The 26193-nt window shown below is 38.5% G+C and overlaps 4 protein-coding genes across 54 annotated transcripts; 2 read left to right on the plus strand and 2 right to left on the minus strand.

The window, feature by feature from the left end:
* Positions 1-1086: 1086 nt before the first annotated feature.
* Positions 1087-2060, minus strand: LOC135623362 (zinc finger protein 1-like). The gene has a single exon (XM_065126241.1). It carries the CDS (start codon positions 1895-1897, stop codon positions 1199-1201), a length of 699 nt encoding a protein of 232 aa, XP_064982313.1. The 5' UTR covers positions 1898-2060; the 3' UTR covers positions 1087-1198.
* A 1797-nt stretch (positions 2061-3857) lies between these two features.
* LOC103998427 (uncharacterized) lies at positions 3858-12260 on the plus strand. Of its 47 annotated transcripts, none has more exons than XM_065126258.1 (7): positions 3858-4225; positions 4637-4757; positions 4921-5036; positions 5511-5707; positions 5886-6035; positions 11240-11482; positions 11880-12260. In XM_065126258.1, the coding sequence occupies exons 1-4, from the start codon at positions 4218-4220 to the stop codon at positions 5536-5538; spliced, it is 273 nt and encodes a 90-aa protein (XP_064982330.1). In that variant the 5' UTR covers positions 3858-4217; the 3' UTR covers positions 5539-5707; positions 5886-6035; positions 11240-11482; positions 11880-12260. The 47 variants fall into 47 exon arrangements, 29 of the variants coding, with proteins under 29 accessions (XP_064982330.1, XP_064982317.1, XP_064982321.1 ...); XM_065126245.1 differs by having other exon boundaries at positions 3859-4225; positions 5508-5707; XM_065126249.1 differs by lacking the exon at positions 5511-5707 and adding an exon at positions 6800-6997 and having other exon boundaries at positions 3859-4225.
* A 777-nt stretch (positions 12261-13037) lies between these two features.
* LOC135623365 (probable WRKY transcription factor 32) lies at positions 13038-18890 on the plus strand. 2 transcript variants are annotated; one of them, XM_065126273.1, is made up of 5 exons: positions 13038-13631; positions 15042-15113; positions 15307-15731; positions 15809-15961; positions 18231-18890. In XM_065126273.1, the coding sequence occupies exons 1-5, from the start codon at positions 13173-13175 to the stop codon at positions 18673-18675; spliced, it is 1554 nt and encodes a 517-aa protein (XP_064982345.1). In that variant the 5' UTR covers positions 13038-13172; the 3' UTR covers positions 18676-18890. The 2 variants fall into 2 exon arrangements, with proteins under 2 accessions (XP_064982345.1, XP_064982344.1); XM_065126272.1 differs by having other exon boundaries at positions 13039-13631; positions 15042-15227.
* Positions 18891-20877: 1987 nt separating this feature from the next.
* On the minus strand, positions 20878-25569 carry LOC103998430 (uncharacterized). Of its 4 annotated transcripts, XM_018831154.2 has the most exons (6): positions 24368-25567; positions 22557-22614; positions 22371-22454; positions 22144-22285; positions 21466-21873; positions 20878-21232 (listed from the first exon to the last, which is right to left on the minus strand). In XM_018831154.2, exons 1-5 carry the CDS (start codon positions 24894-24896, stop codon positions 21478-21480), a joined length of 1209 nt encoding a protein of 402 aa, XP_018686699.2. In that variant the 5' UTR covers positions 24897-25567; the 3' UTR covers positions 20878-21232; positions 21466-21477. The 4 variants fall into 4 exon arrangements, with proteins under 4 accessions (XP_018686699.2, XP_018686700.2, XP_009418177.2 ...); XM_018831155.2 differs by lacking the exon at positions 20878-21232 and having other exon boundaries at positions 21317-21783; positions 24368-25569; XM_009419902.3 differs by lacking the exon at positions 20878-21232 and having other exon boundaries at positions 21317-21873.
* Positions 25570-26193: the final 624 nt, after the last annotated feature.

Raw genomic sequence — 26193 nt, forward strand, 5'->3', positions numbered from 1 at the left:
CTTTTCTCTGAGTTAATCGATCTTTTACAATTTATTTAAATGCAAGAAAGGACTCAGCTAGCTAGAGCAGAAACTAGTGCTGATTTTTCAGGTAAGCTCACTGAGAAGAGTGATGTTTATGCATTTGGAGTTATCTGCTGGAACTTGTGATGGGAAGAAAGCCAGTTGACAAAACAGCAGCACCATCTCAATGCTAATCACTTTTGACATGGGTATGATTCCTAAAGTTGTCTCATATATTGATGTTCACTTGGTCTTATCAATGGGAGGTATCAACATTTTAACAATATTTTCTGTCTCTCAGTAGTCGGAAACACAGTGGATCTCAAACACTGGTATCAAGCTTGTCATCGGGCTGATGTATAGTGCTCTCTGATCTGTCAGAATGTTCATTGTTGATGAATATATTATGTCAGGGTGGAGGCTGCTGCCGTAGCTGTATTGCTTGTCAACTCCAATATCTAAAGCTCTTCCTTGCAGATATCCCCTGTTCTTTTTGTGTATTCTACATGTATTAGCGAGCTTTCTGAGTCACTTTTAATCGAATTTGGTCACTTGTACAGTTGAGAGGAGATAGATTGCTTAAAGGAAGAACCGTTTTGTCACACCTTGAAGACGAATAAGTGGCTTGCATACAATTTATGATGACATGTTTTTTCTTCAGAAAATTTGAAGGAAATTGAGTTACTTCATTCCAACACTCGAAATACATGGTGAATGTGATATTTACATCTAAAACACTTTTGTCGACAATATCTTTTAGTACAAGATTGGACACCAGCTTGTGTATGCCAAGTTGAAAACCTGCAGGGGATTTGATTTGATCCTACTCTGCTATGTACATGATGCCTAACTGTTTCCAATGTGATTAATACATTTGTGCAGCTGCTACCTGGATTCACCTAATTTAGCTTGTAAAGAATAAGATAGATCATAATCTGTCTCTACACACATCCTTTGCAGATTGAGAATGCAATGTAATCCCAGTGACCTTGCATCTCAAGTTGATGCCAAGATAATGATCCTTAAAAGATATGGATATAAAAGCAGCAGAATTTTTAACAGGAAGAAATAATTTTTGTTCACATAAATTAGACATTCGGAGATCCAAATTAGAACCAAGCCAATACAAGCCTATGTAATCAAGTCAGCTACAACTCTACAGCATAAGAACTTGGCCGCCAAGTCAACTTGTATTCTAGAGCTTTAGAGACAAGTCAAGCTTAGGCAACTCCTCACCACCACCGCCGCCACTGACACGCGGCTTCCCTCCCACTGCCGCAGCCGCCTCATCGAACTTGGCCGCCACCTGTGCTCTTCCTGTGCCGTAGAACTCTTCCGTGAGCAGCCGTCCTATGGCTGGTTGACGATCGGCCATCGGAGGCTGCGACCACGCGTGTCGCCAGTAGATCAACGAGGTAGCCGCCGCCGACGTTGGTGTTCCGGTATACGGCTTATGAATCATCGAGTGCACCTGGACGCCGAGCGGCCTGCCGGCGAACAACCCTTGTCGGGGTAAGTTTGCTAGGTTTACCGGAAACCTGTAACCGGCTCCACTAGCGCCGGCATGATCACCGAAGGCCACGGCTGCGCCACCGCGCTTGGCAAGGTTGCGCTCGCGCTTGTGCGCGTTCTGGTGCCCGCCGAGCGCCTGAGAACTGTAGAACTTCCTCCTGCAGTAGTTGCATGAGAACACCCGCGGCTCCTCCTCCAGCGGCTCGGGGTTCGCCGAGGCAAGCGACCCGATGAGGTTGAGCTCCAGCACCGGTAGCGACGAAGACGATGACCCGTCGATCGCGTCGGTGTCGGCCTTCGACTCTTCCCGTTGAAACAGCTGCTGCGTACTGTGTCCCCTCTCTTCTTCCTTCTCTCCTCTCTTCTCCTCTTCCTCCTCCATGAGATGCCAAGATGACGAACACTGATCCACCTCCTTCTTCTTCTCCCGATGAATATAAAGAGAGAGTGAGAAGGCATGAGATGGCAAGGGATTCAATGCAATCTCCCAAAGATCAGAAGGATATCTAAAAGAGCGGAGAGAATAGCATACAAGGAAACTTACACAGTAGCTATTAATCTCTCCGACACTCTCTCCTCGTCTCTCTCTCCTTCTATCTCAAGGCATAAAGAACAACATGAGCACGACGCGTGCATGGCATTTATTTACTACATGAGATATGATGTTTATTTTCAACTTAGCACAAAGTCCATACATGCATGGAAACACATGACAATTGGGTGATTACATGCTTGTTTTGGGGCCAAGATTTTTTGGGTGGATATCTCTCTAACTTAATGTTTGCTTTTGCTTACTTTAACATTGCACACGTTTCATTTATTTTTTGAGGAAGAGTTGGTGATTAGCAACGTGCATGAACTTGATCCAGTACTTAAAAGTGCATGATCCTGTGAATGTGTGTATTTATTAGGAAGAATACATCCGAATCTATTAAATTTGTGGGTGATTGCATGGATATACATGAGATTCACTGCACGTAAAATATCCGCTCGCCTTGGTTAGAAAAGGATAGTGGAGTTTGTTATGGTTCTATGTGTAATTAGATTTTTTATGCTCAAACAGAGCTCAGTTATAGGTTTAACTTGCCATGCAAATATTGATTAGGGAGGAGATGATACTGTAACAACAATAATAATAAAATCATAAATCCTAATTATTTAACATCGATTATATAAGATTTTTTTAATCTATAACATAGTTCTTTGGATTTTATCAACAACACTTCCTCAGCGTGTTTAACTTTTTCAATAAAATAAATCTTAAATCAAATAATATCGACTCTCCATATTTTTTCTACTCACTTGATCTTTTATAAATAAGTAATATTTATTCTTCTTTTATCATAATATTTACCAAGTTTAATTTTTTTTAAAAAAAAAATATTTATATATTTTAGGTTGCTATCATAATCTTTAACGAGAGAATTCTTGTATACTTTGCATCGCATCTAGATGCATATGCAAATGCGATGCCATGCGATGCGATGCGATGCTTTCAGACAACCTCCCAATCTTACCATTTGTAATTCGAGACGTGTAAGTAGTAAAGATGCCTCACATCTTATTCAAGTAATGATCTAGTTCTATGCTATGTTCATATTTATAAGATTTGACATAGTTTAATGCTAGTTGTTAATGATTTAATATAATTTTTTATTTTTTTATCCAAACTCAAGATGGAGATTGATAGTGTTGAAGACCGTAATACTATTTAGCATAATTTAACTCAGTTACCGAATTAAGATAATCGAAGGAGAAGAGCTCAGAAGATCTTGAACAGTTTGAATTATCATCATACTAAGATTTATACAAAAAGAATCACATAATAAATAGTTTTAAATAGGGTAACAAATAATCTAAAAAAATTAAGCTGCCAGAAATGGTCCAATAATTTACTTTGCACCTAAATAACTAATTCCGTAGTTATTATTTTGTACGATTCTAAAAACTATTTACTAAATATCATATTAAATTATGTGTCCCATCACCCCACTAATTATTTCACATGTTCTTTCTATTTTGCCCTTTTTCCTTATAAGTAACGATACGAGGGAAAGAGGCTGGGAAACACCGATAACACATTTCCTACGCGTTTCCCGTCTACCCAAGCTGTGAGTGGTAATGTCAGCGGGCCCCGCGAGCGACCGCTACTCCGACTGCGACCGAGGTGGGTGAGACGGGCGATTCATGCACGCGTCGTGGAAAGATGCGGGGGTAGAGGTACTGAAACGTCTTTCCATCGAGGATCTCCACGCGTCCCTCTCACCGACGGCTGTAGGGGCCCCATACCTTCGTCCTCCGACAGTCGCCACGTCGTCACGAGTACAATTAACCGGTTCCCCTAATGTCTCAATGAGAGAGCGCTCGAGTCCCGTCACCGCCTCATCACTTCCCAGCCCCCACCCCTTCGTGGCGACAAGATTGGAAAGATCTTTTAAGCTGCGGTTGCTTCTGCGACGATCTCTGCCTTTCTGATTTTATTGCAGGAGAATGATTGGCGAAGATAAGAGCTTTCTGATTTTATTGCAAGAGAATGATTCATTGGCAGACAGAAGAGAGGCTCCAGATCTGATAAGGAAGGCTTTGCTGCAGATTTTGATTGGGAGGAGAGGGATGCGGAAGAGAAGATGTGATTTTATGTGAGGAGGAGGCGGAGGAGAATGGGTGGTTGACAGAAGAGAGCGAGCACACGGCGGGGGGAAATGGTATGGTATGATGCTGTTTCCGTTGCGTGCTCACTTCTCTTCCTGTCAACCCTTGCTATCATCGTCGCATGCTCTCGCTCTCTCTCTCTCTCTTCTCTCTCTCTCTCTCTCTCTCTCTCTCCCAGCGAGGAAAAGGGGAAAAGATGTAAAGATGATATCTTTATCTCGGGAAATGGCTACGCGTGTGGCGATCGCTGCGTTCTCGATTCATCAAAATGGTTGTTTATTATTATTCATTAACATTGCCCTTGCTGCAGCCGGTCGTCTCCCTTTAATTTCTTGTCTTTGATATATGCGTCAGTCGTCGCGAGAGGAACACCGCGACGGATGATTTCCGAGGACGATGGTGATGTAATCGCTTGTACATACGGCTCTCCGAATGATCCTTATCCTTTCTTTCTTTTGTGAGAGGGTAGGGAAAATTATGGGGAGAAGCAGAAACTGAAGCCGTGGAACCCTGAGAAAAACGTGGCTTTTGAGGAGCAGAAGGGGGCGACCGTCCACCTCTCTTCGGGAATCGGATCGGGTCGGATGAAGGTGGGTAGGGTTGCGTACATGCATCTCCCGTGCACACTGTGCGGATCTACGGAAACCACTGTTCGGATGTTCTTTTTTCCTTTTTCTTTATGTCATCCTTTGTGCTACGACTCTCTGGAAGCATCTTCGTCTCTCTTGTTTGCTTTCTATTCTCTTTGGCTAGGGGTTGTTCTGGGCGTTTCGATGGTGGCTGATTGAGGTACCAGATCCGGAATTTGTTTCTCCCCAACATTGTGTGTTCGTAGAACCAAGATGGAATTTTGGCGAAGATCCTGATTCGTAAGCACCGTGTTCTTGATATTCTTGTTTTTTATTCTCTATGTACCGCTTTAATCTTTGTTCTCAAGGTCTCGTTTTTGGGCTTGTTTTAGACGCCAGGGCTTCTTGTTGGGTTCCTTTAGGGTCCAAAAGAAGATTGTTCCTCGAATCTTTAGCTGTCTCTTGTACTGGGATTGTTCCTCTTTATTATTTTCTTTGTTCTCGGCGTTTAGATGGACTGGCCGTGGAGGATGGAGGAAGCAATAGGGTGAAAGTAGCGACATCTCGTCTTTTTTAGTTTGAGGTTTCCATATTTGTGGTGATATAGTGGTCGCAGTACCTCATTCCATGTTGGTTGCCTCCTTGCTTTTCTTCGTTTGGTTTAAGTTTCAATAGCTTTTGACCGCAGAAGTTAAATGAGTTGTGCATATCTTGATCTGTGACATCGCTTTAGCTGCATAAATGCCTTTTTTTGTGCTTCTTGCTCGACAGTAGCTTTTGTGTAAAGGACTGTCACAGATGAGCTTCTTTATGCCGCGAGGGCTTTCGAGCAAGACACTTCCTTTTAGTTTGTGGTCCATGTTGTGGTCCGGTCCTTCATTTTATTCGTTCTTCTGTTTCGAGGTGAAGAAATGAATCAGTGGTTCTCTAGCACGTGTTATTTTATCGAGGAACTTCTTCATGCTGCGGAGGTAATCCAACTTCACTGGATTTTTTGGCCTGCCAATGTCGTTTTTCACTCTTCTCGATATGTTGTTTACCTTTTAAGTTACTTTAGGATATAATTCTTTTCTAACTTGAGTCCTTTCTTGGGAAATTTTTGTCGTGTTTGTTTGGCATCTGGAAATTCTAACTACGTTGCTGGTGTAGGTCACATATTGATAATAGATGTCTTTTATAAGGGTTTGGTGAATTGTGGATATGATGTGAAGGCTATAAGTGGATGGTGCCAGTTAAAGTCAAGTGTTACGCAGGTGAACTGTCAAGTTGAGGTCTCGCGAAGATCACAAAGTGTTGTATGTATGAACAAAACTTATTTTAGCTAATTTATGGTATGTCTGGATTCATTTTCCATTGGTTGAAACTACTACATGCTAGTGTAAAGGTGGATGTGATGCTTTATGTTTGCATAGACATTTTTGAAGCAAGGAGCTGCACTTTTTTTCTCAAGAAGAAGTGAGGATTTTTAACCAATAGAAAGAAATTTGGTACTAGCAAAACCAATTACATCAATAATCCAAACCATGAGTCATCAACATATCAAATAAGAATCCCAAGTCTCATTTCAGTCAGTAGCTTTGGATAACAACTAAAACATTTTTACGAATTACAAAAATATAACACAGCCTTTTACCTATCTTCTTGATTTGTATTACAAATCAACATTTCCCAATGAGGGCCATTGTCATAAGATATCTGGATATACTGGACAAAATGATGGTGCTTTTGAAGCGTCCGATTTCAAGATTACATCTTTTGTTGAAATCTGCCACCTTGGCCGGCAGTGCTTTGACTATGTAGGTATTGATCTTCTTAGGGTTTTTATGTTAGCACCATATTATGATCAATGCGAGGAGCTTTTTTTCTTAGAACTGGAAGGTTGTGCATTGTATAGTTATTAATCTTGCATGATGTATATTTTTCATTTTTTAAATACTGATTAGTTATTTTGAGATCATGATACATGTGATATAATGAGATGTTGTCAACATCCAGTCCTGAGTTCTTCAGATTGATCTCTCAATTACATATTATCCTCTTCATTGGTCTGACCATTGTGACAGATTTCTTCAACTTATGGTGTACTTGGGTTACTCTCTTGAGACTCTTAAAAGAACTTTTGAATTGGTAGCTGTTGGAACCTTCATATCGTCTCTACTGAAGCCTGATAATATTGCACAGCCATAATAAATCATGTTCTAAAGGATCGGTAATCTCAATCTAGATGGATCAGTTTCCTCAGCTCCAAGAGACAATATCATGTAATGCTTTGACACTCTATAAGGTTCTTGGAAATAGATCGTTATTGCGGTCTTTTAATTTTGATAACTGCCTGATTACTGATCCTCTCTTGTTCGAACCATGACAAAGATTATGCATGACCAGGTCTCCTAATCCATTCATGATTAGCTAGTTCGCCTTTGATATGTTTGTTTAGTATCTTAAAACAACTATCTTATTTGTGAGAATTTTTCTGAAATACTTCTATCACCCAAAAAAGTTGAAGTTTTGCTCTCTTTATTTTTACAACTATTCAAGCTTAGGGCAGTGGTTCATACTACATTGGCCATCAATTAGTTTGCATCCCTGGGGTAGTTCTCACGCTCATTAATTAGTACATACTAAGATGGTTGTATGTCAGGTAACTTTTAATGGGATGGTCCATTGTAGAATCAGAAAGAATACCAAGATCAATGTGTCAGATAACTTTGGATGCTCACTAACTTATTGATCTATGTGATCAGAGATTGATGTTGGCATCACAAGATTTTATAGGTTAATGTTACTCCAGTTTTAGTCTAAGGATGTACAAAGTTCTCAAGTTCTAACTTGATTTAATTAGTTTAAGAAGCTACTTTTTTCCTTGGCTGACGAGCAGTGGTGATTTGATTGAATCCTAACAAACTGAGCATTAGCTAATTTTGAATTTTGTTACGTCAACAAGTCATTGGATGTAATACCATATCTGTAGATCAATTGATACACTGTCTTAGAAAGAAGAAACTTTCCGAGATAGTCTATGACTCTATCTTAGTGTTGGCCATATACACAAAATTATAAGTATAAACATATGATTCTAAAAGAAAATGGTGACATCTATTATTGAACAACATACTCATTACATTCATACGTAAATTGGATGATCCTTATAGCCTCTTTTGTTACATTTAAGATTGGAATTTGCGTTTAGCTTTGTTAATCTTTTTTAGGCATTGAAGAGGAATATAAGTGTTTTAGCCAAGGTTAGTCGTTTCAGGTATTGGACCCATCTTGGAGATATGTCGAATCGGTACATACTGATTAGTACCGATGTAATGTCACATGATACACCAGTATGTACCAATGGAGAACAGAATAGGAAAAAGGGGAAAAGAAGGAGAGGAACTGGTGAAGGAAGACGGAATAAGAGGAGAAGAGGTGGGAGCATATCGAGGAAGAAGGAACGTGGGGCAATGGCATGATGTGATAGTGACAATAGTGTTTGGAAGCAGCGACGGTAAAGCTGCAGTTGCGACAACAATGATGGCAATAACGTTGTAAGCGAGAAGACGGCTCATGTTCGTGAGCCCTAATTTGTTTCTTTTTCTTTTTTAATGGCAAGATGGATGGGCCCCATCATTTTTCTGATTTTGTTATTATTTTAACTGGATCATCCAAAACGGGGGTGGTCCGTGTATTTGCTGTTGCTCAGATTGGTACATATCGCCTGTACCACATCGGTTCGGGCGGTACAACAATCCTTGGTTTTAGTCCCAATAATCCAATCTACTTTGCTATATCTTGGCATAATGTTGTTGAATTCCTTTGAAGTCTTTAATTTGGGATTAGGTATAAGGTAAAAGCACACTTGACCATTAAAAGTTGACAGTCCTTTGTTGTCACAATATCTGTTTTAAAGTCATTTATGATCCTAAAAAAAATAATGTCGTAATAATGTTTTGTGCACACCCATCAAACAAATAGTAAAATTTTCTTTTATTTTATCATGAATCTAAAAAATATTTGGACGAAACTTTTCCTTGCAGCTCTGCAAGAAAATATGCTTGTAGTCTGTGCTACATTAATATATACTGTCCTAGTAAGTGAGACATGAATATGCCATAACTGATAGCTTGTTTTAATGGCATTGTGCTTGAGCTGTTGCATATTTTATACATTTGGTGAAAAATGGAGTAATAATAATTAAAACAATGGAAATTTTCAATCATCTTTATGTTGTTAATCACCAACTTGTTCTCATTTGTTCATTTGGATTGAATCAAGGGTCATAGTGTGATTTATGGGTCTTGAGTTCTGTGAAGCACTGGCAATCATAAGTAAATGCAGAGGTTTATAATCATATTGTCATGGGTTTCATCCTATTTATTACTAATTAAATGCATGGAATTAATCTTTACAAGATTCTTGTGTGTTAAGATGATTATCTGTAGCGTAAACATCAATGACACTTTTAATTTATCCTTGTAAGCTTTGAATAAGGCTGTATGTTTATCAGCAAGTTGGACCGGTGACTTAATTTTGAAATAGAATCTTGAATCAAATCCAAGCTGCAATTACAATTCATCTGCCACATTCTGGACCAATTTCAATCAAATTATCATAAATTGTCATGATTAAATTTCTTTTGAGGCGATTAATTGTTTGGATGTGTGGAAGTAGTATTAGGACCTTCAAATTTGTAATTTTTACTAGTTGGTTGTATCTGAAATGGTGTCGAAAAGGTTTTCCTTCTTGTGTTTTATATTTGAAAAGGTTTGGTAGATAGCTGAACAGTGAATAAGATTCTTTGTCCTTGTTGAGATGTCAAATCAAATGATTGAATAAGAACACCCATCAGATCTGTGTCAAAAGAACATCTAGCATTGGGTTTTGACAATTGACCCCAATATGATTTGTGACAAAATCTAGCATTGGGTTTTGACAATTGACCCCAATATGATTTGTGACAAAATATCGTTTGTATCAATCTTGGTTAAGATGACAAATCAAATGACTGAATTTAGCAAAGAAGCTCAACCAGACCCGCATCCATAAAAATATCTATAATTAGACTGGAAAAAGGCTTGGCACTACTTGAACTTTGTCTAATTGAATATGATTTGATCAAATGGATGCACTACCACCATTCGAAGTTTTTGAGAAGCATAATTTAGGTGTAATTTACAATTTTTCATTGACTAATTCACATCTAGATGAAGCTACAATTGAATTCGAGAGCCTTGAACTCACAATGAACAGTGTTAACTAAATCTGAGACAAAAATTAAATTATATGGATCTCGATTTGGATCTGATAAAAATTTCAGGTTACTTTATTTTTGATCTGACCTTTTGGATATGCTGACCCCGAACATGGTAGCCGTGTTTTTTCCTGATGATTGGATGATTTTGTTAACCTCCATCCATTGGCTAAATTGTATAGCTGATTGTGTTCTCAAACTTTCTGAAGAACATCATCAATCACCATATTTTCACTGTGGATAGAGGATTTTCACATCATAGATTAATAAATAAATAAATTTTACTTGATTGATACAATTCCACAGGTTCTCCTTACATGGAGCACAGAATAATTTGTCTTAATATTTGTTTGACAGGTATTGTCAAGGTATGAGACTTGCTAATATGTATAAAGGCTGACATATTCTGAGTCCCAGCCGTATGTAGGCATATCAAACATGGGTTAACGTTGTGGGTGCTGTTATCATTTTGCCAAAGTACATTTCAAGCTTTTACGATAAATGTTGATTGTTATGACAATCCTCCTATTTGTAGTTGCATTTGGTTATGTAAGGAATGTTCTCAATGTGTGCTAAACTATATTATAAGGCAACTTGAACTAGTTGGTTATTCTTTTTTGTCTCATAAGGTTATTGCATAAATATGACCATACCATCATATTTGATGCAAATTCATAATGAACAGTATAAACATGGCATGTTGACAAGGTTGATAGAGTCACCTAAATTGGAAGTAGTTTAAAATGTGACACAAACAGAACATGAGACATGATCATCAAATCCCATGGCACAATTCAGCTTGGTGATACTATGATTAATATGGCATTTGTTGTTGCATCTCTGTATCTTTTCTTGATGAAGTGATCAATGACCTGTTCTGGCAAAATGAGTACTAATATTATGAGAAGAGTGAGTATGATGGCATTGTTGCCATTATTTTAGATGCTTCACTTAGGATTTTAACCTGTATCAGCATTTGGACCTCATAATTTTGATGAGTTTGTTATCTATACTTGTGAAAGATTTGTCTTCATATTAGTTTCATTGGAAATTCTTCACATTAAACAAAAGCCCTGTTGCATTGTTTGCCTTTGGTTACCTCAGACTGGTTGCCATTCGGTGATTTTGTTGGGAAACCGTCTTCCATTGTTACTTCCAATTTAGTATTTGGAGAGCATCACTTGCGAACTCGTTTATGCTACAATTCAGATTGTCCATGCAACATGCTTCTTGATAATCGTAATTTCATCACCTTAACGATTAGGTATCGGGAAATAGCGAGGAAGATGATTCAGAGTATCTGTTGTGCCCTTAAAAGTACATTTATCTCACCAGAGTCTCGGTCACCTGGAATGTTGGAAGTGCAACCTGCACCCCTTAGCAGATAAAGTACAATTTTTCATACATCAAAACCAACACACGAGTACTTGAGATGGGATATTCTTTGATGTATAGAGAAGATGGAAAAGCCAAGAGAAGATATTCTTAATTACTTCTTATGGAGCAGGTTAGAAATGATTTATGTTATCTTTGCTTCATTGTTGATGTCTGCACAAATGAGATTGTGTCTAGTTCATATAAAAATTTGCAAGGATACGAGCATTTGAGCTATTCCATTTTCACTCAACTCTCTTCTGTCTTGAATGTCTGACTAGAATTTCTTTTGGTTTAGTGATCAACCTATCCAATTTCATGGCTCATATGAATTGGTCGTATTAAACAGGAAGAAAGGTGCTGCATTATGCTAAACTATGTATACAGCCACAGCTACATTTTTTCGACGTCTACTCCTGTGCTCTGGTTTCCACATACACTAGTGTTTGAATATACTTAATGACCATAAAAACATTTATTATTTCTTATGCGGTCTTTAACATCATATTGGGTTTATAAATTTCTGGCAGCTTCAGAGGATTCATAAGTGAACAAACGAAAGCAGGCATAAAGAAAAAAAGAGGGATACATGGATCAGGGAGTTTGGTGGTGCTCTTGTAAGCATGCATCTCTGCTATTGTGGAAGAGGAGGACAGTTGGGCTGAGGAAACAGACGAGAGGGGTAAGGAATACTACAGTTGTGGCTGGTCATACAAGAACACCAAGTGCAAGTGCTGCCTTTTATCACTTTGGATGATCATGCTATTATTGTACTTTGTGTTTGAGATTTTTCCGAGGGTTCCTAGTTTGTCAGTTTCATCAATAATCTCGGTTGAACTTCCCATCTTTTGTGGTCATGTGATTGGTATTGCTATCTAAATTATATATTGGTAGTCAATCATTTTTTTTTATTAGTTCTTCTAAGGAATCTGACTTGTGTTTTTCCTCTTTATGTGTTTTTCTTGTGCCTATTCTGCCAATGTGTATGCCTATCTATATAGATCAGATACTTGTCTCTTTTTACTGGTGGATTTAGTTTGGTGCCCTCCCTAGTGATGGAAACCACAAAAACATTACTTCATCTAGTCTTTTTAAGTCCAACAACTTTTTATGTACTGTTATTGATACTTGTCATTTACGTGTTAGAAATTAAAACTCTGTCTTCTTCTAGTTTGTCCATAAATGAGAGATTAGTCACCAAAATTTATGCTAATTTTGTTATGCAAAAGTTTAGTCGTACCAGATGTCTTATCCTCCTATATTTAGAGGGTTTCATTTGGCTTCTGGAAAACCTTCAGAACCCTCTGTTGTCTCCATAAATAAATTAGATGCAATAGATTGAATGTAGGTGCAAAATAAACGAAATGTATAATGACGATGTAACACTCGAGTAAAATGTACTTGAGTAAGTGCAGCAATTCATAAAGAGGCAATTAAATAATAGTAAAATTGTGTACACTATATACTGATATTAACATATTGGTTAATGCACTAGTCCAACTGCGTTATTCTCAGAAGAAAAGTTTCCTATGTTACTACTGTACGCGGGTCAAACTCCATCCCGATGACGTCTGTCGCCTGCCGTTTCCTCCGTCTACGTGGTTCTTCAAACTGGTTTTTCACTTTCTAGGCTTTAGATAACTGACGGCAGACTGCCGTCCGTCATTTCCAGTCAAAAAGCGAAAAGAAACCCCCTTCTCTCCATCTCGCCCGCTCGCTCGTTCGCTCGCATGTAAACTCATCCCCCCACCCTCTCTCTCTCTCTCTCTCTCTCTCTGCGAAGTTGCAAAGACAGAAACCCTAGGAAGGATTTCGTAGCTTGCATGACGGAGGAGAAGGCGAGCTCAGCCGACGAGGGCGCAGGCCGAGCGTCTGTCGATCTCGGAGTTCCCGTGGCGGAGGAGAAGGCGACCTCAGACGGCGGGGACTTGGGAAGGACGGCAGTCGATCTTGAAGCTTCCATGTCAGACGAGAAGGCGAGCTCTGCCGGCGAGAAGGCCGGAAGGGAAGCGGGCGGTACGTCGACCCTGCCATCCTCCGACGCGGAGGAGCATCTGCCCGCCGATCGCGGCGCCGGTCCTGAGGCTGCAGCGGAGGGCGGTGCCCCCGACGCCGCGCCACCAACGCCGAACACCGGCGGCCGGTCTTTCTCGCAGCTATTGGCTGGCGCCATGGCCTCGCCGACGGGGAGCCCCCACCCGGCGCCGATCGTGACCGTCCCTGTGGTTGCCGTTCCGTGCTTCTTGACTCCGGCCGCGTTGATCGAGTCGCAGGGGTTCGCGGTTAGTGGCCCTGATCTCTACCTTCATCCAAACCATTGTTTCTGGATTTTGCTAGGGTTTATAAAAAGGGTTATATTTTTAACATGTCTTACTGTGAATTTTGCTGAATTTTAGGGTTCGTAGATTATATCTCTTTGCTTGTGTTACTTTTGATATTTAGATTTAGGATTTTAGTGAGATGATTGACTTCCACATAAGAAGGGTTCTCTGGAAACCTTATGTTGCTTTTTTTCCCAGTCTTGTTGGTTTTTAAACTCTCTTTTTTCAGATCAAATGATCGCACTTTTATTGCTTCAGTCTAAAATTCGGTGTATATATAAATAAATAAATAAATAAATAAATAAATATATATATATATATATATATATATATATATATATATATATATGTATGTACATACATATATGTATGTACATACATAAATAAATTCGGTGTATATACATATATATAAATAAATAAATAAATATATATATGTACATACATAAATAAATTCGGTGTATATACATATACATACATATATGTATATACATATACATACATATATGTATATACATATACATACATATATGTATATACATATACATACATATATGTATATACATATACATACATATATAATGACATATAGTAACTTGATGTCATGCCTATCCTCTGTGGTAAGTCTGGAGATCGATTTTATATCCATCTTGAACTTTTATTAAATCTTGATTAGTTAAGCCTTTTCCAGTAAAAAGGGGACCAACTTTATTTCTATCTTGCGATATATAATGAAAACAAAAACCTACAGTCTACCATCTGCCTGATCTTAACATCGAAACATGCAGGATAGTTTAGTCAAGTAATGTTCTTAAAGCATCCACTTTACTTGAGGCCTATAAGATTAGGCGACCTTCAGTTTGGAAAATCAGATAATGCAGTTAAAATCCTATCCAAGATTATTGACTATTTCATCAATTCCTTAATTTATCATTTTTCTCACCTTGAAATTTTTTAATGTGACACCAACATGTGCCTTATTAATGTGTTATATTTGATATAATCTCACAAGAAACATTGGTAAGTTTTTCCTATTTTATAAAAGTATAAATCAGAGGACTCACTTCTACCCTTATTAGGAACCTTGGCAGGTTAAGAACTTCTTAAAAGTACAATAAGTATCATTTCTTCTACCCTTATTAAGACATGATCATTTTGTGAATGAAATTCCATGAGTTCCAGTTATTTATTTTTTTGTGGTCTTCTACACACTGCAACTGTTAATATCTATGTTTTCATGATCGGCACTCAGCCAATAAAGATGATTTAGGAGTGTTCCCAGAACAACTTTTGCTGGAACTTTATTGTGCCTTTTGATATATCTTTTTCTTGGTGCTTATGTTCATCTGTTCTTTGTTCATCATTCAAAAATAGGGGCAGTTCGCGATGACTCATCAAGCAGTATTGGCAACTGTCACAGCCCAAGCACAGATGCAACTGCAAGCTGTATGCTCTTCTTCTTCACCAAAACCAATCTCAGATTCGTTTCCACAGCCTATGCTATCTACAGCCAGCCCCATACCATTGCAACAAATGCCACCTCCAACACCTGAGTTAAATGTCCGTTCACCAGAAAGGCAGGAACTTGGTTGGTTTCAAATCTTAACGTAATCTGAATCTATTCATTTTGCTTGTGTAGAAAACTTCAGGTGATGTTTATAACTGGCGGAAATATGGGCAGAAGCAAGTGAAGAGCAGCGAGAATGCACGAAGCTACTATAGATGCACAGATTCCAATTGTTCAGCTAAGAAAAAAGTTGAACGTTGTCCTGATGGCACAATTATTGAAGTAATCTACAGAGGTAAACACAACCACGATCCACCTCACAAGCATAGGTACACAAAGGATAGAGGATCTCAGTCTGGTGGACCCCCTTTAGAGAATGATGGTTTAGAACATCCGAGCATCGGACATAAAGAATCAGATCCTTCATCATGTAAGACTGAACAGAAATCTTGCAATGAAACTCCTAAACAACAGCTGTATTGCTCAAGTGATTGTTTGTTGGACGTTGGGACCAAGAGTGAAGAGGATATAGTTGATGAACCAGATCCAAAGCGAAGGCAAGTAATTAAGGTATTCTACTTCAATTTTCTTTTCTGTCAGTTGTGTTTCATTTTTTTATTACTTTGTTGTGCAGGCTTTGTGAAAACTCAAAAAGTTCTTCAGCACCAGTTCTTAAAACAATTAGGGAATATATCGTACAGACTGAAATTGATGCAAGACATTTGACTGATGGTTATAGATGGCGCAAATATGGACAAAAATTTGTCAAGGGAAATCGTAATCCAAGGTATACACTTATCACAGTCTATTATTGTATCAAAGGTTCTAGCATAAGAAGCTTGCTTATGATGCTCTAAATGTTGCTAATACTCCATTAAGAGATTTTGTGTTATTCACACATATTTTAACTCTTTTCATGGTCTTGTTTAAAAGATAATTTCCTGTTCGTTATCATTCTATTCTTCCATCTTATTATGTGAAGTTTAATGCCTGTCATGTTTTAAAGGCTGAGACCCTATTAGTCTAACGGCTGGAGATGATGATAAGGTGAATTGGTGTGTATGATTGACTTGACCAACTACAGCTAGTGCTAGTTCGGTCTAAATCCATGTAATTAGTTCCTAATGACTATAAACTATTTGGTTAAGTAGTCTTGCTACTTCTATGACAACCTGCATGGTGTAACCTTGCAGGCTCTCCATGTAAGCTAATACGTATCAAGATTTTGTAACTCGGGTTGATCCAGCCTAGAATCCTCAAAGTTGGATGCTAGGTTATGGGCAATCATGGCTGGGATAAATAAAGTGTCCATGATTTTAGGACTTCAAATGACGTTTTAATATAGCAATGTTCCTGCAATGGAAGATCACGATAAGTATAGTTCACAATATTGATTGAATCTGATATCCAATTTTGATCAATTTAATTGGCCTTATAAATAAAATTGGTGAGGAATGACTGAATCAATTAAAATCAACTGGAGTTGGCTGATCTTGTTAATTATAACTGACTCATGGCCTCAATAAGAAGTGAGAAAAAGGGATGTTAGGAGAGGAAGGAGAAGAGGTAAGCAAAGATAGACACAAAAAAAAAAGAATTAAAGGAGAAAACATTTAATATTGTTATTATCTGATTTTTTGTTACAACCAATTGTATTTATCATCTGCTACTGTTGTTGCAATATCTACCATGCACCATATGAGAGAAGGGATAGACAGAGAGTAGCTCTTAATTTCTTTAGAAGAAAGTATTGCTATCATAGAAAATGCAGATGTAATATAATTCTGAATTTGATCCCAAATATTTTTTGTTTCTGATGGCATTGTGATTAGAGAAAAATGAGGTCATACTGGACTAATATTTATTATTAAACTTGCAGGTTGATAAATTTTGAATTTTTTGTATTATATATAACTATAATAATATCCTTACACAACATGGTTATTATTTCTATAAAAAACATATAAATTATAACAGTTATTTTTGATGAATTATTCTTTATTATTATTATTTGTTATTGTTATATACATTCTTATATCTTCTTTGTTTAAATATTTTTTAAAAGATACTTACCTTATTAAATATGAAGATAAAATAATTTCTAAACATAAAATATTTCTCTGATATTATATTTTATCTTTTCTTCCAAACAAAGGACAGTTAGGGGCTATCAAAGACCTAAATGGGAATTTTGGATTGTATCGAGGGATGAGAAATTCTTTCCTGCTGTTGCTCTATCTGATTGGATATGGAAATGCTATGTCAATTATCCAAACAATCATCTAATGATGAGCCAACATGACATTATTGCTAATGAATGTTGTAGCGAAGGCCAGATCCTAAAATATAGTTACTGGAACATTTGATCATGTGAATGGAGGAAAGAAAAATAAGCCAGAGGAATGTAGGTGGAAAACATCTTTTGAATAGAAATTCATCTCTCTGATGGATTAGACACTGGGGCATGTTGGTCACAGTATCAGTGTAATTTTGTCACAGTATCAGATGTAATTTCCTTACAGAAAGAAATTATCAGCAGGACATGCAAATGCATGGCAAGATGTTTTGGTTGTAAAATATGAGTGCCACCAAAAGATAACAAACTTAAAATAGGAGGGAGAAGAAACTACTACAGACATGGCCTGGGAGATTTGACCTTATTATTATAGTGTATCATCTTGTATGTGGGACAGGCTCTTGGTCACTAATTACAACATGAGTGCAACTGCAGTCCACTGAACTTGTGAATGTCAATCAAGGTTTCTGGAAGCAACTATTAAATAATACTGGTTTGGCCGAAACAGGCTGATTGAACCTGTTAAAAGCTAATCAGCTAGCACACTCTTCAACTTGGATAATGAGTAACTTTTCATGCTGAATTGTAACTAATAAATAGTCTTACTTTGAAATGAGCATATTTTTGAACTACACTATTGAGTGCAATAAACATATTCTGTAATAGTCGATGCATTGAATGCTCCTGTTTGTTGTTTGCAGTTTGATGATAATTGTCCAGCTTAAATTAATTTGACTTTGTTGCCTTTGATATATTGCAGGAGCTACTATAGATGTACCCATAGTGGGTGCCCTGTTCGTAAGCATGTTGAGAGAGTACCACATGATGCAAAAGCTCTTCTTATCACATATGAGGGCGAGCACAATCATGAACAGCCATCCTCAAAATATGCTAGTGAAACACTGGCTACCACTGCTAAAAGTAACATTGCAGCAGGGGTGGCTAGTGAACAGCTTGGTATCTCAGGTGTGCAGTCAGTCAAAAAATTGTCAGACAAATCACATCCAAATAACGTATTAAAGAAAGTAGTTAGTGATCCGGAATTGGAACTCGGAGGTGATCGAGCACTAGAATCTGCTCAAACTCTTCTAAGCATTGGATGCAGCCCAACTTCTGCGGAGGGCACTGCCGCAAGTAACTCCGAGTGCATGAAGAGTCCCATTTTCAAAGAAAATCCAGCTGTAGTGTCGGTGCAGAACACTTAAACAGGTTTATAGCAATTTTGGTGTATGTTGTTGCTTATTTACTTGTACTAGGAGCGTGCATTATTGTAGTATGTGCTTCTGTATAGTCTCGAGTGGCTTCACCGAAAGAATCATCTTAGTAACCCCCATTTGCCTGGGGAAAGAAGAAGATACTGACTTCAGCTGTAGGACATGATTTTGTCGATGCTCAGTCAAAGAGTCTGTCTCCCAAGTAACTAACTTTGTGTGTGCCTTTGGAGAGTGTAGGGGACAATGTTCAACATCTGAGCCCCACAACATCTGGTACTTCCTACTCGGTGACTTGCATCAACGTCTGGTAAGTTGATCATTGATCTACAATTCTTTTCTTTTGTTTTCTTGTCTCTTATTTTTATACTTTTTGCATGGTTTGCCAGAGCACGCCTCAGCGTTCGAGCTGCCTGCTGCACTGCAAACACGGGGTGATGCTCTGGACCAACCGACAAGGTGCAATCTCTCTCTCTCTCTCTCTCTCTCTATATATATATATATATATATATATATATATACTCAATTATCGAAGAGGTTGATCGAACTCAGATTTGCGTGCCAAATTCAAAGAACCCTCATTGATTGTTCATTCAAACGAGGATAGAAGAGTAGATATGATGCCAGGAACATTCCATCTATTTCAATCGGGGTTCGAGGGAAAAGACGATTGTTTCCTGGATGGAGTTCAGATATGGATTCGATCAGGGAGGCAATTAACAGGCTTTCGGGAGAAATTGGTAGCTCGGTAAGCGTATTTTTAGGTGGTTATAACCATAATTATCAGATTCGATCCGGTCAAATCTTGAATTGGTGGATCGATTGATCGAACCATATATTTCATATTTTTTTAATAACAAATAAAAATATATTTATATTAAAAAATATAAAATATATGTATAATATTAAAAAAATTATAATATAGTGAAAAATGATCGTATGAATGAAATAAACATATTGAAGGGATGAGATAGTAATAAATAGGGCATAATAAAACCCTCTTTTCAATCGTCATGAACAAAAGGATTTAATATACTCATGAGAATTTAAATATTTTAGATAATGAATAGAAAAGGCAAAAGCATTCAAATCTTTTTAAAGTTTAGATGATCTAATTACTAAACAAAACCAGTTTGGAGTTTGCTTTTCTATTTTCGTAACTCTCTGTTTGGTATAGACGAACCTTTTGAGTAGTTCATACTTATATAAGTATCATATGAGCTACAGATGCCTAGTATATTTTTTTTTTTTACAAGATGTGGTTTGGTTTGAAGTATATGATCTGATTGGTGAAGAAGCTTGCTATTGGTGAAGAAGTTTGCTAATGTTGCTCACTCGCACAGTTTGACCTAAATATAGCCGTCCTCTCTAGGTCGTCCTCTGAGGAGAAAAAAAACAAAACAAAAGAAGAGGAGGTGGACGAGAATATTTTCATCTATTTATAAAAGGATAATTTAAAAATATTAATTTTTAAAAAAATAGGATTATAAATAGTAAAAGGACGGTGAATAATAATCTTCATAGTAAAAAAAAGAAAAAAACAAAGAAATACGAATCGAAATCTCCATCTCGGTCAAAAGGTCTGATTTGTGTTTTTCCTGTTCGACCCATCTTATATTTGGTAAGCTCACAGCAAACAATACATGAGTTCCCCAAGGAGTATGCACACAAAGGGATAATAAAAATGCACTCGATGGAAAAGATTAAGATGATCTCAAAAAAATGACATGGCGACTCAAATATGTGACGACCCCCACACACTCAACACATCTCTTTTGTTAGATATGAAATTGCAAATATTATTAACCCCTACCTTCATCACATCCCAAGACATCGAAAGAAACACAGTTCCACATTCATCTCAGTTCACATGGCATGACAGGATGGATACATACAGACCACCGCGTGCCAAATACTTTTTGTGTCAAACGTTTCAGTAACAAGTAATACCCCCACAGATTACAAACTCAACATCTTCCATCTCGAGTATATGTAGCATACGCTTTCCTCTCTCATCACATAGCATTGTTTTAGTGCTTGCTATAATACCTAATCAGCTTCATTTAGGACATCTGAGATTCAATAGAGAAATAAATATCATATCAGGGTTTTAGTACCAAGTAATAGAAATATGGTACGATGAAATAGATATGCATCACACATAATGTGCATAGATTCTCAACGATTAATAACCCATTAGTTCCACTGATTTACCGGCATACTTCATGTTCTGCCAAGCCTGATATGGAATCCAGGACAAGCCAATCACCAGGAAATGGTTGTTGGTCCTTACAAAATCATGTCACCCAGATTGAGTGTTTTATATTTAATCCCAGCAAACGAAGATCTTAATCAGAATGACCAGTGCAGAGGTATCTGATTAAGACATCATGAGATCCATGAGATGATTTTGAGCTGGGCAAATGATAGATAGCAGAGCAATCATTTGTCCACCACCAAGTAAATTAAATGTGCCCACCACCTACCACTGAGAGGACAACACCAATAGCCACTGGGACCCGCAAGTAATTCTGGACATGTGTTCCCTCACCTGCACAAGTAACAGATTTTGTTCCCTCACCCATCATAAAAAAGACTAGGCAAAATGACCCAACATCATTCTCCGACATGAAGATTGCCCTCTTTGCTTAAAACCAAGAAGCATAAATAAATCTAACAACTTTATTCACACACACAAACACACACAGCTGCTACCTTCTCTTCTGCAAGGAGTAAACCCAGCAAAAGCAGTATGAATGGTGTACACACAACTAGAGAACTCACCATCACAAACAGCTAGGAAATGCTTAGCTCATCCACATCTCTTGACAATTCCACAGCGATCACTACCATCGGTTCCTGATCTGTACTGGTCTTATCTTCTACCTTGGAGTCGAGCCTTCCCTTAGCCCGATCAGCTTCATCTGTGCTCGAGGATGCAGCAGCTATGCACTCAACGAAACGGAAGCAGCTGATGAGGTGGTCATTCGTCAGTCCAGCTGCCTGCATGAAGGAGTATACGACTGTCGGGCCCACACTGCGAAAGCCCCTTCGAACCAAGTCTTTGCTTATGACATCTGCTTTCGGTGTCTTCACAGGAACCTGACGTGGATAGCGGATTTTGCTGACAATGGGTTTGTAGTTCACAAAGCTCCAACAGTATCTATCGAATGATCCAAACTCATCTATTATCTGTCACAAATCAGAAAGAGAGCAGGAAAGCTAAGCGGTGAACCTATCATGACTCAGATTAGTCGTAGATCACATGTGTTTGTTTACTTATGTTTCAGGATGAGAATTTTCCAAAATTGACCAACTCGCATGCAATTTCTTAAACTTTATTCGGTGGGGTGCACATGCAATAACTTTCCTAGACAAAGAAATATGGATTTCTAGTTTGTGGCAACTATGATGACAAATGACAAGAAAATGACAGGGAAAAGAAAAGTGAGTGAGACCAACCTTGAGTATCTGGCGTGCATTCTCGATGATGGCTCGCAGCTTTGGCTCTGACAAAAGGGAGCTAGCAGTGTTTCCAGGCACTACAATCTTCTTCTCATTCAACTTAGAGACTGCAACAGGATCGAAGTCCAAGAAAACTTCCCTGAAATGGTGCTCTATAAGCACTAATAATGATGATATTTTGAATTTCCCAACAGTTGCAAACCAGTTATAAGCACTTGCAGTACCTAAACATGTGCCTTTTGCCAATGATAACAGGCCATGTAAGCTCTGCTAATGCACCAGATAGTACAAGAAGTTCGAATAATTTCCTGTAGATTTTTTGGGGTTACCAGACACCATTAGTTCATACAGTCTAAACTAGAAAGTTTTGTTCTCTTGAAAAATCAAGAATAAAGATCACCATTGCATACTTATCATCATGGACTGGAACTCCCCATTCTTCATCGTGGAAAGAAACATAACATGGTTCTGTTGAAACACAAAAGAATGAAAATAAAACTATGCCCAGATTTACTGTACATGAGCATTTGAAGACATTCTTTTACAAAATAAGAAGAATGGTAAGCAAATCAGGGGTGAAGGCAACATGTAACTCTAATTAAGAAGCAATAAATAGTAGAAGACTAGGACAGCAAGCAAAGCATAATCAGATGTCACAAAATAAACAAGCCAGTCTTGATCCAAGAGTTACCAAAAGGAAGCTTAGATATGCCATAGTCTAGGTCAAGCAGAATATCACTTATTATTATGGATTATATTGATACTATGAACGGCGAACTGTAACGTGATCTGACAAAATTAGAAAAAAATTGAAATAGAAATTCAATACACTTGAAATGAATATGTACAATATCACTTGGATTATCAAGAAAATCTGAAGATTAGAAAAGCTGCATGCTGTAAAAAATCCTTTCTAGAAACAAAAAAACGTGATAATAAGTTACACCAAAGGTACACCTAAAAGGAATAGGAGAAGCAATTACACATAAAAGAAATACCCATTATAATTCCATGATGTGCTATAACTTCTTAGAAAATTCTTGCTTCCAGACAATCTCTGAAACAGCTTAGGTTTGTTGACTTTCTAACTGCACAAATATTCAGCCTTTACCAGATCAAATTGAATTAGTGTCATCCCAACCTTTGCCAGATCTTTCCAGAAAGTTAACTCTTCGGTAACAATAAGCCTCAGAGTGATGCTAAGAACATAAAATATACTAGAATAAACAACTAATATTCAGCCAAAGTGAGTACACTCAAATTTTGGCATTATCCATAGATAGGATCAATCTAATCATCATGAATCAGCTTCTAATAGAACTAGTTCGGCTCCACAAACAGCATCCTTTGCTAAGACTCATCTGGGTTCGGCATTGCCAACTCAGATGCATGAGGGTGAGATTATTAACACTTTCTCAATGTTCCTTAACAACAGTTCTACTCCCATGCACTCTACGAGTGTCCTTGTCCATTCTATTCTCCAATCAATTCACAAGTTAACCGAGCTTTTTTCCACCTAATATTGACATCTACCAAATAGAAATCCAGAGCACAAGTTCTCTTCCATTTTCTTCCCTGGTTGAGTGCAGGGATAAATAGGCACAACATCGTCAATGCTTCAATTATCATGTAACTTGAGGATTGTGGACATCTGGCAGATGAAGCCTCATTACCCCTGTGCACTACAAGACCCTAGCTCAGTTGCCAAGAGAATAATCATGGAAAGAACAAAAAGAGGAGTGAGCAAGAAGTCCACAAGGACAAAGAATTTATTTCAAGAAAAGAAAGAAATTCAAGCGAACCATTTTTTGCATCACTGTCCTTGGACCTCTCCAATTCTATCTTCCTTAACCTCCCTTCTCACTTTGTCTCATTTTGGCTCACTAAACCCACACATCACTTCCTACAAAAAAGTGACATTTTTCCCTATACCAAACATGTGATTCCAACCAAAAGCTTGCCAACCAACCAAAAGCTTGTCAAGACCAACACAACAAGAAGTGCTTACGACCATGTAATTGAAAAAAGACCATATTATAATGTAATAATACTTCTTTATAAAATCCTCAAACATGTGATTCCATCAAGGATAAAAAATATTGCTTAGCTCCAGAAAAAAATGAAACAGAAAATCAAGGCATATTAGAACAACAATTTTGTGAGAAATCAGAACAATAATTTTTCCAGTAATCAGAGAGGTAGGGGAAATAAACAAACTCACCTGTATTGGGTGTCACCCAAGCACACTTCCGCTTCCCCTGCACAATTTCTGGTGGATGCATGGTTGAATCATCCGCAACATTCTTCTCCACCTTCGCCAAAATCTTGGCTGTCCTTGAGATACTCTCTCTCCGCTTGCTGGTTGAGCTTGTCCTACCAATCCTCCCAGTGGAGGCTCGGCTGCAAAAGGAGTCTGTGGATGCATCGGAGGAGCAAGAAGCATTCAGCGACAGGTTTGACTGCAACAGCATCTCATGCCTCCTAAGCGCTGAGGGAGCGCTTAAACTAGACCTAAGCTGTGGTAGATTCGCCCTAGGACTAGAAGCCTTCTTCTTCTTCTTCTTCTTCTTCTTCTGCTTCTTCTTCTCATCAGCTGCTGCAACCTCAGTGCTCTCAGTTTTACTCGGAGGCTTCGAAGCTGGTTTTTGAGCGGTTGCCACTGACCTGGCCTTGTTACCGCCGGGCACAAGGACTGGCCTTGCATCGGGATCGGCCACATTGAGGGAACGGGCCTTAGGAGCTCCCGACATATCACCAAAATCCAAACTTTTCCACGGATCCACCACTGTGGCCCTAAACCTGGCCAAGACCCTTCACTTGCTGCAACAGAATCAAATGATAGTTCGAATATTTCATCGAGATTCTCAAGGCTCCTATCCGCTCGCACCACTGCACTCCTAAGAACCAAATAGCCAGCGAAATCGAAACCATCCACCCCCCAGCTTAAGCAAGGCCAAGGAAGCACCCCAGAAAACCCTTCTTTGACCCGCAACTTCCTTCAGCAGCACGGACCCCAGACCAACCTAGGGTTCCCAAGACAGCCATTTCCAATCTAACCGTCGAACGCACCACGAAACCCGACGAAGGTCAAAATCAGCGCAACGCTGCCCAAATAGACAATATCGACACCAACGCGCGCGCATTCAGCGGCTCTTCGCCAGGAAACCAAACTGGAGCCCCGGAACCCTGAAATGGCCAGCTAAATCCAGAGAAGAAACTCGGAGTCAACTCAATGGAGGGCCGAGAGCCGATCGGAGAACAGGAATCCTTGAAGGGCACCCATGAGCTCTGATCCGGCGGCAAAAGGGCAGCGGATCCCGGAAACGGGAAGCGAAACCGATACAAGGAGTTTCCAAGATAGAAGAGAGAGAGAGAGAGAGAGAGAGAGAGAGAGGTGGCGGATGGCGTTTCACAGTGAATGAGAGAGACGCCGGCGCCGTTTAGTGTCCTAAAAGGAGAGACCGGAAAGTACCGGTGGGGAGCAGGTGGACAACCGGATATAGCCGGTGTCGCGGTTCCTTTATCCATTATAATAGCACGATATATTAAAGGGCTCGTGTTATTACAGCAATTGCCATCCAAAGAACCAATTTTTTTTGGCTAACAATACAAAAAAAGAAAAAGAAAAAAAAAGAGTAGAGAATATTATGGAAAACCAATTTTGATTCCAATAAAAAACCAATTTTGATTCCGATCTAGCTCTCAGAAACCCAAACTCCCAACTAGATCCACTTATAAATGAACACAATCCAATCCACCGTGATGAAAGCCGACTTCTAAAATTCATAATGTCTTTATCATGTCTGATAGGACATGATAAGTGTAAAATTTATTATGGAAATAACACCTTATTTAATTTAATTTTAATTATCACCTTACACCAAAGCAACAATTATATAAGTATACCATGATTCTATTTGTAAAAAGAATCTCGATTGTTGTTTTCCCGACCACAACATTATGAATATTATCAGTGAATCAACCGTGTAGAGATGATGGTTGAGAAAAAGTGAATAATAGCATTGTTACTAGAAAGCATACTATTTT

This window comes from Musa acuminata, chromosome BXJ2-9, assembly GCF_036884655.1.
Source record: "Musa acuminata AAA Group cultivar baxijiao chromosome BXJ2-9, Cavendish_Baxijiao_AAA, whole genome shotgun sequence".
Taxonomy (NCBI): Eukaryota; Viridiplantae; Streptophyta; class Magnoliopsida; order Zingiberales; family Musaceae; genus Musa; species Musa acuminata.